The sequence below is a fragment of the Lampris incognitus genome, chromosome 12 (assembly GCF_029633865.1).
Source record: "Lampris incognitus isolate fLamInc1 chromosome 12, fLamInc1.hap2, whole genome shotgun sequence".
NCBI lineage: Eukaryota > Metazoa > Chordata > Actinopteri > Lampriformes > Lampridae > Lampris > Lampris incognitus.
Genome location: NC_079222.1, coordinates 35,592,827 through 35,609,509, shown reverse-complemented (window position 1 = coordinate 35,609,509; position 16,683 = coordinate 35,592,827). Strand labels below are relative to the sequence as shown.

Sequence of the window (16,683 nt, the reverse complement as noted above, 5' to 3'; positions counted from 1 at the left end):
TGGTGAATCCCGCCTGATACAGCTCTGCCTAGACCTAGAAGACAGGATTGCGCCCCCAGTGGCCAGAAGACGGGACTGCGGCCCCAGTGGAAACTAATACGTGTCCATATACACGTACTTCGCTCTCGCAAAACCGTGTCCTCTGACACGTACGTATTGTGATGTAGTGTTGCCAGACGGCCAGATGCATATCCGTCGTTTACCTGGGGAAGAGATGGCACCGGGATGCACAATGGGAAGAAGGCGAGGGTCCTGGCAATGCATGTGGCTGTTTATTAGACACGTGTCACCTATCTAAACGCCGTTGCACACCAGGTACCCCCTTCATGGTAACTTTATTCCCTGACGGCAGTGGCCTCTTCCAGCAGGATAATGCACCCTGCCACACTGCAAAAAATGGTTCAGGAACGGTTTGAGGAACAATGACGAAGCATTCAAGGTGTTGCCTTGTCCTCCAAATTCCCCAGATCTCAATCCGATCGAGCATCTTCGGGATGTGCTGGACCAACAAGTCCAATCCGTGGAGGGCCCCATCTCACATCTTACAGGACTTAAAGGATCTGCTGCTAACGTCTTTGTGCCAGATACCAGAGGACACCTTCAAAGGTCTTGTGGAGTCCATGCCTCGACGGGTCAGGGCTGTTCTGGCAGCACGAGGGGGACCTGCACAATATTAGGCAGCTGGTTTTAAGGTCTTGGCTGACTGGTGTAGCTAGTCCTTGAGTGGCCAGTGTGTGTGGATGACCTCTCATACTCTTCAAAATCCCGAAGATGAAGGCCTTGAAAATGTGTAGTTGTGCAAATGTACTTTCGCTCCCAACAGCAATGGCAAGTCTTATCATTATGCTAACGCCTTCATTCGAGCTTGACTCTCGTTTTCATGTCCCGCCTTCCTGCCAAACAGTAACAAGTCTTTTCTGATGTGCGTGTCAGACAACTGCAGGCGATTACAGTTACATTTCTGTAATCAGATTACTGTAATAAGAGGATTTCCTGATAACTCGCTCGGCTTTATTGGGCGCCAAACAACTGTGCTGAACCACATAGCCGGTGGAAAACAGGAATGGGGTGAAACAAAAACGTTTGTGCATTCACTTGCTGAAGCAGAGGACGGCAGTGAATGGACTATTTTGAGACTGTTGTGACTGGGAGGGGGGGACACAACTGGAACCGGGACTTCCATGCCCCCCGTGTTTGTGCTCTTTGCTCAGCCAAAGGACAACTTGAATGAAGTGGAAACACAAAGAGGAGTTTCGTGACCTTGTCAGAGTGTTTTTGCTGACATTGAACAACAGCCTGTTATTGGTGATAACAACAGTCCAGACATCGGGGCGTCTGGGCGGCGTGGCGGTCTATTCCGTTGCCTACCAACGTGAGGATCGCCGGTTCGAATCCCCTTGTTAACCCCGGCTTGGTCGGGCGCCCCTACAGACACAACTGGCTGGGTCTGCGGGTGGGAAGCCGGATGTGGGTATGTGTCCTGGTCGCTGCGCTAGCGCCTCCTCACGCTACCCCCCCTCCTCACGCTACCCCCCCCTCACGCTACCCCCCCCCGCCGAACAGGCGGGGGGGGTAGCGTGATCCTCTCACGCGCTACGTCCCGCTGGTGAAACTCCTCACTGTCAGGTGAAAAGAAGCGGCTGGCGACTCCACCCGTATGGGAGGAGGGCACGTGGTAGTCTGCAGCCCTCCCCGGATCAGCGGAGGGGGGTGGAGCAGCGACCGGGACGGCTCGGAAGAGTGGGGTAATTGGCCAAGTACAATTGGGGAGAAAAAAGGGGAAACATATCAAATAATAATAGCAGCCCAGACATTACCCACCCAGGTCATAAATACACTTTCGGACCATTTGAATATTTAATAAATGCAAAATCCTCAGAACATGTGCTGCGAACGTGACAATCGTACATCCTACATACCGATACCTCAGAAAATACATCCCCTGCTTTGGCTGTGACCTTGCAGTTTAACTGAAACTACAAGACTAACCACCTTCGCCAGATTTGATAACAACCCGAGCCAAACTACGTTCGGACTTCTACCACATAGGGAAAAAAAGGGGCAGTTTTGGGCAATTTCCTTTGCAGTGGCTGTTGATTTTTGCTACGTGCGAGTGTCAAATCCTGCATTAAATAGTGATTTAATGTCGAGGTGGTGACACGACTCGGCGGTGGGGAGGCATCAAGGGGCCTGTTGTTTCTGCTTCTCCAGGGTGCGGGATAAGATAAGGGAAGTGGGCGGTCTCGGGTTTGTTTAGTGTAGTCCGAAGCAACGCTCCTGCCCCTTATTTTGACTACAAACCGGCGGCCGTGGCACTGCTGGCCCCGAGCACGTCTCCCCCAGAGCTGCTCTGCTCGTCATTACTTAGAGGGATGATTGCATGTTGCCGACGCCGGTGGTGGCTTCAGCACAGCCTCCTCGCGGTGGCTGCGCAGCAGCGTTGCATACCCGGCATACTACATAATACCAAACACGTGCGCGCACACAGAGGACGTACATATGACGTATAGAAGATCCAGTGAGGTTAAAAATGTCACTTTGAGGGGAGTCCGGGTAGCGTGGTGGTCTGTTCACGGGGATCGCTGGTTCGACTCCCCGTGTCACCTCCGGCTTGGTCGGGCGCCCCTACAGACACAGCTGGCCGTGTCTCGGGTGGGAAGCCGGGTGTGGGTGTGTGTCCTGGTCGCTGCGCTAGTGCCTCCTCTGGTCGGTCGCGCTACGCCCCCTGGCGAAACTTCCTCAGTGTCAGGTGAAAAGAAGCGGCTGGCGACTCCACACGTGTCGGAGGAGGCGCGTGGTAGTCTGCAGCCCTCCCCGGATCGCCAGAGGGGGGCGGAGCAGAGATCCGGACGACTCGGAAGAGCGGGGTAATTGGCCAAGTACAATTGGGAGGGGGGGAAAAGGAGGGCGGGGATGCTCAGTAAAACTAAGTCGTCTATGTGCTGTAGCAGCAATGCTCGTTTGACAAACACCAGGAGATGCTGCAGGAGTGCAGCAGCAGCAGCAGCAGCAGCAGCAGCAGCACGGTGTCCGTCCAAGAAGCTGTAACCGAGCGGCCAGGCCCTCTAGATCATTTCAGCCTCCGTAGTTGCCAAGAACGTCTGACGGCCAAGCTGCCCTGGGAGCCCTCTTGAAATTAGGGACTGTTCGAGGATTTTCTTTGTTAGGTGTGATGAGCGTTTGGATTCCCCCCCCCCCCTTCAAGGCTCAAGGTTCAACACATTCCTGGCCGCGCTGGCCAGTATTATCTCAATCTGTTTGCGCAGGCAGCTCGCGCAGACAGACAGACAGACAGACAGACAGACAGACAGACAGACAGACAGACAGACAGGGTCTTGTTTGGAATTCCAATCTCAACCCAAAGTCCATGTGGCAGCGAACTGAAGCCTTCGCCGGTGAAAGCAATGAATAGAAGAATGGCCGATATTTTGTCCTCACACGTTCCCCACGAAGAATCCGAGTCTAACGCTGCAGCTGGATGCACGGTGTCAAGTCCTCCAGGGGGGGCATCACACTGCAGACATTTTGGATGGCAGATTTAGCGTTGCCACAGCTGAAAAAACAAAAAAGACGAGGGTTGGATCTACGTCAGAGCCAGCGAATCACAGTCTTGATTGAACAGAGCCAAACTCAGGCGGCGGGGGGGGGGCGGCGAGGGGGCGGGGGGGCGGGTGTCAAACCACGAGACAGACTTCACAGGAGTAAGTCAGAGTGCAGGATTAAGTGTGAAAGACACACCAAAACCACTTTGAAAAAGTATGAGGGGGAGACAAGTTCTGACACCGCCGAGGTTGGCTTCTTGTCATGACAAGGGGCAGGGGCAGGATGGAAGAAGTTGTCGGGGGCGGGGGCGGGGGCGGGGGCGGGGGCGGGGGTGGGGTGTAGTTCACCGCATACAGAGTTTCTGAAGTACACTCCATACCTCAGAAGTGCTCCGAAGCCCAGCTAGGACATCTGAGGTTCCCCATTTCAGGGAAGTATCTGAGACATGTACTTATCTCCCATCACCTTAAAATACTGCTCCGATTAGGGGGGAGGGGGGGAGATGTGTAGAAATGTAAACAGAACAAGCTCAGTAAAGTTTTTGGGATGTGGAAACAAAATATTGATATCGAAGCAGGTCGAATCAGTTCATCTGGATACAAGGTTGATTGTTCCATCACTCTGATCTTCTTGCCTGGATTATTGAGCACGCATCAAGACAAAATATTCATATAAGAATTAAGTTGTCGTCTAAAAAAAAACAAAAAACCCAGCGTGTAATCCGTTATCTCTCAAAGGCAGGTACTACAGCAGGTCCGTTGCCCACCGACGCGGGGATCGCCGGTTCGAAACCCCGTGTTACCTTCAGCTTGGTCGGGCTTCCCTACAGACACGACTGGCCGTGTCTGCGGGTGGGAAGCCGGATATATGTGTCCTGGTCGCTGCACTAGCGCCTCCTCTGGTCAGTCGGGGCGCCTGTTCGGCGGGGAGGGGGAACTGGGGGGGGGGTAGCGTGATCCTCCCACGTGCTACGTCCCCCTGGCGAAACTCCTCACTGCCAGGTGAAAAGAAGCGGCTGGCGACTCCACGGAAGCCAGATGTGGACGTATGGGTCCTGGTCGCTGCACTAGCGCCTCCTCTGGTCGGTCGGGGCGCCTGTTCGGCGGGGAGGAGGAACTGGGGGGGAATAGCGAAAACAATAGCGATGTCTCCCGCGGTGCGGGAGCTACGGGTTCGCTTCCCGGCTGCGGCGACTCCTGTGGTTGCCCCCTGAGTTCGCTACAATATAACAGAAAATGTATCATAAAAAAAACAGATATAATATAAAAGGATATCATATCGTCCTAATTTGTTGGGAGTGTCATCACAGTAGTTGTCTATAGTTGGACAAACAACGTGAGTTGACTGATGATGAGTGATTTTTCAAATCAAGTATCTCTTGATTTCTTTAAAATTATTTTTATACATACGATCGATGCGCGCGCGCTGCTACGTCACGAGTGTGAGTGACTGGCTGATGGCGAACACCTCACACGGTGGTGTGATTGCGGTTTCGAGCAGAAAGCACAGCCAACAACCTGAACCTCCATGCAGACTGGCGGGTATGTCCTGCTTCGGGTCTTGAATTCCTGGCATGCAGAACGTGGTCTACCATGTTTACCGGTGGCCTGGCTCTCGTGAGAAGTTCGGTTGTGAGAGCTGGACTTGAGCTTTCATGTCATGCAGTGCATCCATCTTTAAAACAAGTGTGGAGGCGTTTATGTCTGCAACCAGCGCCACGGGTTCGAGTCTGCTGATGCTAGATGGTCTTCTAGCTCTGTTGTTGTCGCTAGTAATGGACATTGTTGTTTGCTTTGCTTAACTGTCAATCAACTCGGACCAAAGGTCACAGGTCACAGTCCACATTAGGACCGAGTCAGCCGTTCTCTGCAGGGGGTATATCCTGCATGCTGCTGGCCATGGGGAGGGGAGGGGCAAAAACTGCCCGTGCTATTATTAACATGTAGATTATTACCTCCAATAATAAATGAAGCGTGATTGACAGGTGAGTGTGACGTCATGACATGAAGGACACCACCTGAGGTGCATAAGAAACTCCCCACGTTTGCAACCTGTGACTTGAAATAAACAAGCCAATATAGCACAGACTCATTAACTTTGTGTGACAACTGCAGAATTAAAGCTAGTTCTGGATACTGGTTCAGCATCACACAAGCTCAGATAAAGTGATGACAAGTTTTCATTAATGTGTATTAATTATATTATGTTATTATTATATGTTATATATTAATTATATGTGTGTTAATGTGCATTAATGTGTGTCACTGTATGTTACCTTGACTACCTGCTTCCTTTGTATTTTTGATAGGACATATTATTATTAATACACATCAACATAAGGGAAAATTCAGACAGGCCCAACATCGAGCCGGAGAAAAGCATGAAATGAACAGCAGATTTGCATAAAACAGTTCAAAAACCAAAAGAATGTTTTGTTGACGACATCATTTTCTATTATCCACACGCTAATCGGAGGGATCAATTTGCAGTGCTGTCCACTAAGTCAGAAAGGGCTTTAAGGTGCAATATGTAATATTTTGACTTTTCTGGGGCAAGTGAATAATAGATATCAGCAGGCATTGATTAGTGGTGGTGGATGAAACAAAGGAAACCACTCACGGCCCCCCTGCACCCAGGATTTCTGCAGTCACAGACACAGGAGCCGGGATGTCTGGGTAGTGCTGTTGTTGTTTGAAGGCTCGACCCCCAAACATTTGGCTCGCGTTCATCCTCCTGCAAACCATGCAGCAACTGAAGTGCACCAACATCTACTGACCAGCTACTGACCATCTACTGGACATCTACTGGACATCTACTGGACATCTACTGAACATGTACTGACCATGTACTGAACATCTAATGAACATGTACTGACCATGTACTGAACATCTAATGAACATGTACTGACCATGTACTGAACATCTAATGAACATGTACTGACCATGTACTGAACATCTACTGAACATGTACTGACCATCTACTGAACATGTACTGAACATGTACTGAACATCTACTGAACATGTACTGACCATCTACTGAACATGTACTGAACACCTACTGACCATCTACTGAACATTTACTGACCATCTAATGAACATGTACTGAACATCTACTGAACATGTACTGAACATGTGCTGAACATGTACTGAACATGTACTGACCATCTACTGAACATGTACTGAACATCTACTGAACATGTACTGAACATGTGCTGAACATCTACTGACCATCTACTGAACATGTGTTGACCATCTAATGAACATGTACTGAACATGTACTGAACATCTACTGAAGGTGTTCAACGAGGGCAAATGTTGTCATACCTGCTTAGTGTAAACTGCACATTTTTGGACTTTGCTTGTCTTTTTCATTTAATTTAACCTTTATTTCATTTGTTTATTTGTTCAATTTATGATTCAGATAACAGGAAAAAAATGAAATAGGTGGAAATATATACCAATGACATACATTACAATCTGACGGAAATTATATGAACTTCTTTTAAAAGAAAAATGCAAACCCTTGGCAGTTGGTATTGTTTATGACATAGTGATTCCTGTCTGAGAGCGTGTTTGAGACATAACAGGGGTCCTCGGATTCTTACCAGCGGATGGATGAAGTGCAAACACATAAAACAGCAGGGACAGTATCTTTACATGTACAGCCAAGCCCGCTTACGCAACCACCTGAGCTCATTCTCCCAAAGGGGCAGTTAGCAATCATAATGGCAACATTTGTGATGAGCCTCAAAACATTTGCAACAAAATAGCCCGATGGTCAAATTCACATGGTAACCATAAATAACAGACATGTTTATTTTTCTTTTATAATCGTGTAAAAAAAGATCCCAAATTATGTTAATACATATAATGATAAATCAAATACAGTACTCACTACAGTACAATGTGTTTAAAATCTGGGTTTCGGATGGAAAATACAGATGCAAGTATTCATGGGATATTAGCCCAGACTGACTTGGAGTCTCATTCAAACAGCGGTTAGCTGATGGGACAAATACCATAAACACATTTACCTGAAGACCTAATTAATTTTATGCTTTCTATCTTAAATGATTGTTATTGTGTTTACCAGCGAGGGAAGTCCAACACTTATACACAATAAATGAAAACGTGGCCGGCGCGACTTCCTCATTACAGTATTCTGTAAACCTGCCGACTTTTATTCAAACGACTTACCCCCGTGTTACCTCCGGCTGGGTCGGGCGCCCCTACAGACACAACTGGCCCGTGTCTGTGGGTGGGAAACCGGATGTGGGTATGTGTCCTGGACGCTGCACTAGCACCTCCTCTGGTCGGTCAGGGCGCCTTTTCGGGGACTGGGGGGGAATAGCGTGATCCTCCCACGCGCTACGTCCCCCTGGTGAAACTCCTCACTGCCAGGTGAAAAGAAGCGGCTGGCGACTCCAGATGTTATGGGAGGAGGCATGTGGTAGTCTGTAGCCCTCCCCGGATCGGCAGAGGGGGTGGAGCAGCGACCAGGACGGCTCGGAAGGGTGGGGTAATCGGCCGTGTACAATTGGGGAGAGAGAAAAAAATGAGTTGCCCTTCGTAGTAAATGCTGAAGAACTGAGAGGTTCCGCCATCTTGAATGAAATGTTGTGCAAATCTTGAAAAATGTCCAAATCATCACCATCGCCTCCTAAACCCAGGGTCCCCAGGCTCCGACGGGGCCTGGGTCACACCTCGGATCATCGCCAGGAAATACGATTGGCATGGCAGTACGCTGGTAGTATTGGAGCCTACTGAGAAGAAAATCCACTACTGCAGGAAACTGTCCTGACAGCTCATTCGTCTCCTTTGGATCCTTATCTATGTCAAACAACATCACAGGCTTCAGCCGATCCGTCTTGGGAATATCGGCCATTGAGCTGTTCTGGCCAGGCCGAGGGAACCAGCTGTCACAACCTGGCGATGGGGGGGGGGGGGGACTTGTATAAGCAGAGTTTCGTGCACTTATCTAAGTGTAAAGGATTGAATTAAAAAGGTCAATCGATTGGTACAAAGCCAACCCTTTCCCGTCAGACTAAACATGTCATTACAGAGGACACGGGATACTGACCTGGGTAGCCAGTCAGCAGCTTCCAGTTTGAGGATCGGATGGCTGCATGAATGGACACATTGAAGCCTGAATTGGACCAGGAGCCTCCGCTGACCATCTCAGCCAAAGCCAACTTACTGTCCCTGCCAGGACCTGGAGAGAGCAGAAAAGAAAGCCAATAATAGAGGGCAGCTGTCCATTATAAAGAAACGGGAAATTGCTGATTATTAGGATATTTGAATACTACTGGATACAAAGCATCCTCTGAGGGAGAAAAGGCAAAAAAATGTAAAGTATAAAATGATCCAAGACAGGCAACTTTGGGGCTGGAAAAAAAAAAAGACTGCTCGACTTGGACTATTAAGACGGCGATGTGACTGACCACCCCAAGAAGTCTGTCATTTCTGTGACATATGAGGTAGGTAAGGAGGACAGAGACCACGTGGTGAACAAGTTATCTACGGTGATGATGCCACTAAGTCTTGTAAAGACATAAAGAAATAATTTACTCACGCTCAGATTGTGATATGGAGGCATTTGCAAGTTTCTGAAGACAACAACACATATCCAAAAACTACAAGAACTTCCAGAACACACATACTAACACATATATCTCTAAGCTAACACATACAGGCAAACTAAAGAAATAAATCACTGTCCAAGGGAACGAACGCCAGCCAGGATGACTGCCGGAACCGCCGGTCTGCATGGGCTAGCAGCTAGCTTAGCCTGCCCCGCTTCCGCGTCCTGTCAGACCGCCCTTGGTGCTTCCTCCTCGGTCACAGCTCCAGGCAGGGCCGTGGTCCTTGGGCCCACCGGACGCGGCACACCAGGCTCCCCCAGCTGATCCAGCGCCAGCTCCCCCAGCCATCGAACGAAGACAAAACGTAGACGCAGGCGTGGACAGATACACTGCATGGACGGTACCGGGTGAGGCCGCCACGAACGTGAATTTGTGCCGCCATCGTCCCACACCAGAAGCGGAAAAGATAGCACAAATATCTGCATTTTGGGGTGCCTCCTTAGCTGAATGGTTACAGCGCATACCACGTGGCCACATGGCCACAAACGTCGCTGGTTCGATTCCAGCTAGCAACCTATGTTGTATGTTATACCCCTCTCTCTCTCCCCCATTTCCTGTCTGCCTCTTCCCTGTCACCGTCTAACGTTGATGAAGGTGAAAAAAAAAAAAGCCAAAAAAAAATCTTCATAAAAAAATGTCTGCATTTCAGCAGGGAGCTCTCGCTTTAAGAGCACTCTCAGGTCCATGCCGTGGTTGACCCCAGCAATGTGGTCCTGATTAGGTAACTTTGCAAGTAATTGTGGCCCTCCTCGCATTGTCAAAAAACACGCGTTTCCTCGGCTTCTTTGCATATACACAAATCCTTCCTCGGCTCCTCATGAGCACGGCCGTGTGTGCGTTAGGCACATTTTATGTCCAATCGACCCGCCGTCGATATCGACCACCTCCGATCTCGTCCATACGATGAAGGCCCGCACACTGAATTCATGCACAGATCATCGGACCAGCGTTTCGTGGAGCCCTTGGTTGCTCGCAGGCAGTCGGATCCGCGCAACAATGCAGGGGCGTTTACAAAAACTGACTGCGAAATTGTGTAAAAAGAAAGAAGAAAAAAAAAAGCAGATATTTTTACACAAAAAGGTGTAACAGTTTAGGACTACAATGGCCCCATTTTGGTGAAAAGAGAAGCACAAAAAAATAAAACGTATTCAAAAAAGTATTTATTTTTAATCTGCTGTTCTGGGCTCTGGTGGAAGGTTTGATTTCCAGCACACAAAAAAAAAAACAAAAAAAAACAAAAAAAAACAAAACAAAACCAGACAAGGCCCTTCTGAAGAACTTGTTCCTTGCTTGCTCTCCTGGCTTCTTAAGATAGGCCCTCACGCCCCGCCACTTACACCCAAATACAAAAACAAATACACACACGTACTGTACTACTACTACTCCCACTTTCCCCTTTCGTAGGGACGCTGAACACGAGGGGATGAAGGCCAGGTTATCTTCATCAAAGATCCGCAGCAGAATTCACAAACAGGCTCGAGAGAGAGGGGAAAAAAATAGAAGGAGTGACGGGGGAGGAAAAGTGGGACTGGGGCCAGGGTGCAGAATAGAAGGGAGGGAAGGATAGGGAAGGGAAGGGAAGGAAAGTCTTGGTGATTTAAGGCTTGGGCCGGTTCCACGGTTTCTCTCTCTAGACAAACAAAAGGTTCACAGAACCCTCTGTGATCCGTTCAGACGGGATCCCTCCTCTCACATTGTGAATGAGGACCGGGACGAGGGGCAGGGGGGAGTCGCAAAGCGATTCGAAAAGGAATAATGTGTAAAATAGAGTAAACAGAGGGAAGAAAAAAAAGGAAAGAAAAACACGAGAGTGGAAGAAAAATGGAAATACAGTAAATGGAAGCCGAGGAGGAACGAGCGATATCAGAGGGGGAAGGATAAGAAAAACAAGGAAAAGGGTCTCGCTGGAGGTTTTGGCTAATAGAAAAGATGCTGAGAGAAAACGAGAAAATCTGAAGATCTGGTAATGGATGGGGAAGGGATTGTCACTTTGCAATGTGCCAAAGAAAACCGGTTATGTTCTGAGGGAAAGACGTAAAGTACTGGTGCTGTTCTTGACCGGGCCTTCTTGTTATCCGGGTGACTTGGTTGATACTGATGAACGGCGAACACTGAGGAGAGTTGGAAGACGAGCCTTAAGGGGACTACCGTGACCATTTCCATGCACGCTTTCCCGCATTTTCTATTGCTTGCATTATTTAAGACAATGATGAATCCACAAATATCCGAATCATGCGCACTTTTGTCTTTGCCCATTTATACGGCTACTATTGGGTAACCCAGCCACTGAGGATGCCCAAGCCATTGCATTCTTAGTGCCGGTCCCAAGCCCAGATAGATGGGGCATCCAGCGTAACACCTCTGCTAAATCAAATATGAGGATCATAAATCCGATTTCCATACCGGATCGGTCGAAGACAGGGCTACCAATGACCGCCACCAGCACTGTTAGACAGCAGGGTGGCGGCGGAAACTATGCCACTGTTGAGCGAAGGAGACGGAGAGGGGGAAGGCATGGCCAGAGGCAGCGGGAGAGGGGGAATGGTAGGATTGCGGAGGTGAGAGTGGGAACTTTGAGCGTCGGCACTATGTCTGGTAAAGGGAGAGAGCTGGCTGATATGATGGAGAGCAAGGAAGGTAGGCATACTGTGTGTGCAAGAGACCAGGTGGAAGGGGAGTAAGGCCAGGAGCATCGGAGGTGGGTTCAAACTCTTCTACCACGGTGGGGACGGGAGGAAAATGGCGTAGGGCAATTCTGAAGGAAGAGTACGTTAAGAATATGTTGGAGGGGGGGGGAGGGGGAAGTGGATGGGGTAGCATGATCCTCCCACCCGCTATGTCCCCCTGGTGAAACTCCTCACTGCCAGGTGAAAGGAAGCGGCTGGCGACTCCACATGTATCGGAGGAAGCATGTGGTAGTCTGCAGCCCTCCCCTGATCGACAGAGGGGGTGGAGCAGCAACCGGGACAGCTTGGAAGAGTGGGGTAATTGGCCGGCTACAACTGGGGAGAAAAAGGGGGAAATCCACCTCCCCCCCCCAAAAAAAGAACATGTTGGAGGTGAAGAGAGTGTCAGACAGAGTGGTGAGTATGAAGCTGGAAGTCAAGTCAGTTTCATTTGTATAGCCCACTATCACATGATGAATGTTGTCAGCGCACACCAAACCTTCGCTGAATGTTGTCAGCGAAAGTTTGGTGTGAGATGGAAGAAAAAGAAGAAGAATTCTGGAGTGAGTTGGATGAAGTGGGGGAGAGTGTACCCAAGGAGGAGAGAGTGGTGACTGGAGAGGACTTCAAGGGGCATGCTGGTGATAGAATACAACTCGATTCATTGATTGAAACAGAGGTGATGAGGAGGTGATGGGTAGGCATGGTGTCAAGGAGAGGAATGTGGAAGGACAGATTGCGGTAGATTTTTGCAAAAAGGATGGAAATGGCTGTGATGAATATGCATTTCAAGAAGAGGGAGGAACACAGAGTGATGTATAAGGGTGGAGGAAGGTGCACAGAGGTGAACTATAGCTTGTGCAGGAGGCGTGATCTGAAAGGGATTGGAGACTGCAAGGTGGTGACAGGGGAGAACGTAGCTAGGCAGCATCGGATGGTGGTCATCAGGATGACTTTGGAGATAAAGAAGAGGGAGAGAGTGAAGGCAGAGCCAAGGATCAAATGGTGGAAGTTGAAGAAGGAAGACTGTTGTGTGGAGTTCAGGCAGGAGTTAAGACAGGCACTGGGTGGTAGTGAAGAGTTACCGGATAGCTGGGCAACCACTGCAGAAATAGTGAGGGAGACAGCTAGGAAGGTACTTGGTGTGTCATCAGGACAGAGGAAGGTAGACAAGGAGACTTGGTGGTGGAATTAGGAAGTACAGGAGAGTATACCCGGGAAGAGGCTGGCGAAGAAGTGGGATAGTCAGAGAGATGAAGAAAGTAGACAGGAGTACAAGGACGTGCAGCTTAAGGCAAAGCAAGAGGTGGAAAGGGAAAGAAAAAGGTGCATGGTGAGTTGTATGAGAGGTTGGACACTAAGGAAGGAATAATTACTTGTACCGATTGGCTAGACAGAGGGACCGAGCTGGGAAGGATGTGCAGCAGGTTAGGGTGATGAAGGATAGAGATGGAAATTTGCCGACAAGTGAGGAGAGTGTGCCGAGAAGGTGGAAGGAGTATTTTAAGGAGCTGATGAATGACTAAAATGAGAGAGAGAAGGTTGAATGATGTGGGGATAGTGAATCCGGAAGGGTGGTGGATTAGCAAGGGTGAAGTGAGGGCAGCTATGAAGAGTATGAAGAGTGGAAAGGCAGTTGGTACAGACGACATACTTGTGGAGGCATGGAGATGTTCAGGACAGATTGTTTAACACCATCTTGGACAGTGAGAGGATGCCTGAGGAGTGGATAAGAAGTGTACTGGTACTGACTTGCAAGAATAAGGGTGATGTGCAGAGCTGTATAAAGTTGATCAGCCACAGCATGAAGATATGGGAAAGAGTAGTGGAAGCTGGGTTAAGAGGAGATGATTAGTGAGCACTACGAGAGCACTACAGATGTGATGTTTGCTTTGAGAATGTTGATGGAGAAGTATAGAGAAGGCCAGAAGGAGCTACGTTGGGTCTTTGTGGATTTAGATAAAGCACATGACAGGGTGCCAACAGAGGAGGTGTGGTATTGTATGAGGAAGTCAGGAGTGACAGAGAAGTATGTAACAGTGGTAGGATATGTATGGGGGAAGTGTGAGAGTAGTGAGGTGCGCGATAGGAATGACAGATGGGTTCAAGGTGGAGGTGGGATTACATCAAGGATTGGCTCTGAGCCCTTTCTTGTTTGCAGTGGTGATGAAGAGGTTGACAGATGAGATCAGGCAGGAGTCTCCGTGGACTATGATGTTCACAAATAACAGTGTGATCTGTAGGATCTGTTAGGAATGTGGCTCCCGACTCCAAACTTCTCCATTTGTTTTGTCTTGCAGACCGATGCATCTGACAGAGGGCTGGGGCCACTTTGTTCCAGGAGGTGGGGGGAGTCAATCGCTCGGTGCTGTAAATAAGTTGCAAGCTGGCAGAGAGGAGCGGTCAAGCAGTGGTTGGCCATCCACATAGGGGATCCCAGTTCGAATCCCCGTGTTACCTCCGGCTTGGTCGGGCGTCCCTACAGACACAATTGGCTGTGTCTGCGGGCTGGAAGCCAGATGTGGGTATGTGTCCTGGTCACTGCACTAGCGCCTCCTCTGGTCGGTCGGGGCGCCTGTTCGGGGGGGGGGGCTGGGGGGGATAGCATGATCCTCCTACGTGCTACATCCCCCTGGTGAAACTCCTCACTGCCAGGTGTAAAGAAGCGGCTGGCGACTCCACATGTATCGGAGGAGGCATGTGGTAGTCTGCAGCCCTCCCCGGATCGGCAGAGGGGGGGTGGAGCAGCGACCAGGACGCCTCGGAAGAGTGGGGTAGTTGGCCGGATACAATCGGGGAGAAAAAGGAGGAAAATGGAGGATTACTTTTAATAATTTTCAATGGGAAAAATCTTGGTGGAGTTCAATTCCAGGTCAGTAAAACCACACATCAGAGTATACCCACATCTGACCAAGGTTCAATTATGTTGCGCCATTTAGCGTTTGATACGGCTATGTTACGAGAAATAATATTTTGAAAGTCATAACTGGGTTAAGCGAGGAGTTAAACGGCTATTTCTGCAGATCTTTGAGGGGCTTGTTTGCTGTGTAGCAACTTGTAAGTGAAAGCCGCCGCCGGCCTGGAGGAGAGCGAATTCACCGCTCGGCATCGCGTGCACATTAACACGGACGGCGGCGCTCACGCACACAGACCCATGCATAGCATTTCCCCCTTTATTCCCTACGGAGGAAGGCAATTTGTGTGTACTACACTCACACTCGTCCGTGCATACATACACAAAGTCAGGTGCTTGGATGACCGAGATAACTTTGACGAACTGTCAAACCCGAATCCGGTCGTAAGGACCGAACAGACAGGTCATATTCTTACGACTTGTTTTTGAGCTTTCATTTGAGTAAATGGATAAGCTGGGAGGAAAGGCTGGGTTCTGTCGTCAGTAGGTGCAGAAGGCGGACTTACACGGGGCGATGTCGACGTAGAGCGGGTCGATGTTGTGCAGCAGCTCCAGTCTCGGTGAGGCGAGGCCCTTGCTGCCAGACAGAAGTATCACAGTGGTGACTAAAACACACACACACACACATACATAAATAACAAATACACAGGCGCACATCTGACTCATGTGCCCTTTAAAATCCACCGGGATCTGTAAATCTAAACCAGCCGCCTGTTGTTCAGCAGGCAGTCATATGCCCCAACCACACTGCACCGCAGAGAGAGAGCACCACTCGCTCCGACCACAGCGCCTGATAACACAACAAGAATAACTCTCACTCCCTCCCGACTAGCTTCTGTTCTTGGCATTCGTCCGCCTTTAATTTCATAGGTCAACCTGTCGGGCTACGACGCCCCGTAAACAGGCGGCCGATTATAAACGACTCAGACTGGAAAACAAACACCGGTTTGTACAGTTGTCAGGGTGCCGCCATGACACGTCTGCTTTACAGCGGCCGTCTGAGCCGAGCTAGCCGGGCGATCAGCTGACGGGCTGCAGCCGACTGAGTCAGGACGGCACTGTGTGAGTAGTAGTTTGTGGTTCAGGTTGTGCGTTGATTTGATGCTAGGCCTCTGCTGCAGGCCTCCATTTTTTCCACTTCATTGTGTCCACATTTAGTTCCCCCCCCCCCCCGCTTTTTCTCCCCAATTGTATCCGGCCAATTATCCCACTCTTCCGAGCCGTCCCGGTCGCTGCTCCACCCCCCCTCTGTCGATCCGGGGAGGGCTGCAGACTACCGCATGCCTCCTCCGATACATGTGGAGTCGCCAGCCCCTTCTTTTCGGTGAGGAGGTTTCGTCAGAGAGAGGTAGCACATGGGAGGATCATGCTATTCCCCCCAGTCCCCACTGACCAAGAGGAGGCGCTAGTGCAGCGACCAGGACACATATCCTACCCCACATCCAGCTCCCCACCCACAGACACGGCCAATTGTGTCTATGGAGACGCCCGACCAAGCCGGAGGTAACACGGGGATTCGAACCGGCGAGCCCCGTGTTGGTAGGCAACGGAATAGACCGTTACACTACCCAGACGCCCTCACACTTAGTTTACAAATACTATTATGCATCATTAAGAGCGGACTCCATGACAGCCTGTGGGATGAGCTCTGGGCCATGAACATTGACACTGATCTGTGTGGTCTGCGAATAGCTTAAATGATTCATTAATAAAATTCAAATTGTATCAAAACTGTATTCAGCAGCTCTTCTTCTGAATTTTGTCAGGGAGGTGAAGAAAGCCGTCACAGAGGGAAAAAGAGAGGGAGGGAAGGACTACAAATTTGTGTGAGAATGACTGATGGAATTTCCTTCTCTTTGAGCTCCCATTGCCGTGGTTAACAAAGGGCTTATTGAAGGGCTTCTGGGAGAAAAAGACAG

At 49.6% G+C, this 16,683-nt stretch overlaps 1 protein-coding gene across 1 annotated transcript; it reads right to left on the bottom strand.

Annotated features, from left to right (window-relative positions):
* Window positions 1-6,901: 6,901 nt before the first annotated feature.
* On the bottom strand, window positions 6,902-15,319 carry LOC130121695 (arylsulfatase B). The gene is made up of 3 exons (XM_056290553.1): window positions 15,271-15,319; window positions 8,623-8,754; window positions 6,902-8,468 (listed from the first exon to the last, which is right to left on the bottom strand). The coding sequence occupies exons 2-3, from the start codon at window positions 8,717-8,719 to the stop codon at window positions 8,203-8,205; spliced, it is 363 nt and encodes a 120-aa protein (XP_056146528.1). The 5' UTR covers window positions 8,720-8,754; window positions 15,271-15,319; the 3' UTR covers window positions 6,902-8,202.
* Between the last annotated feature and the right edge of the window lie 1,364 nt (window positions 15,320-16,683).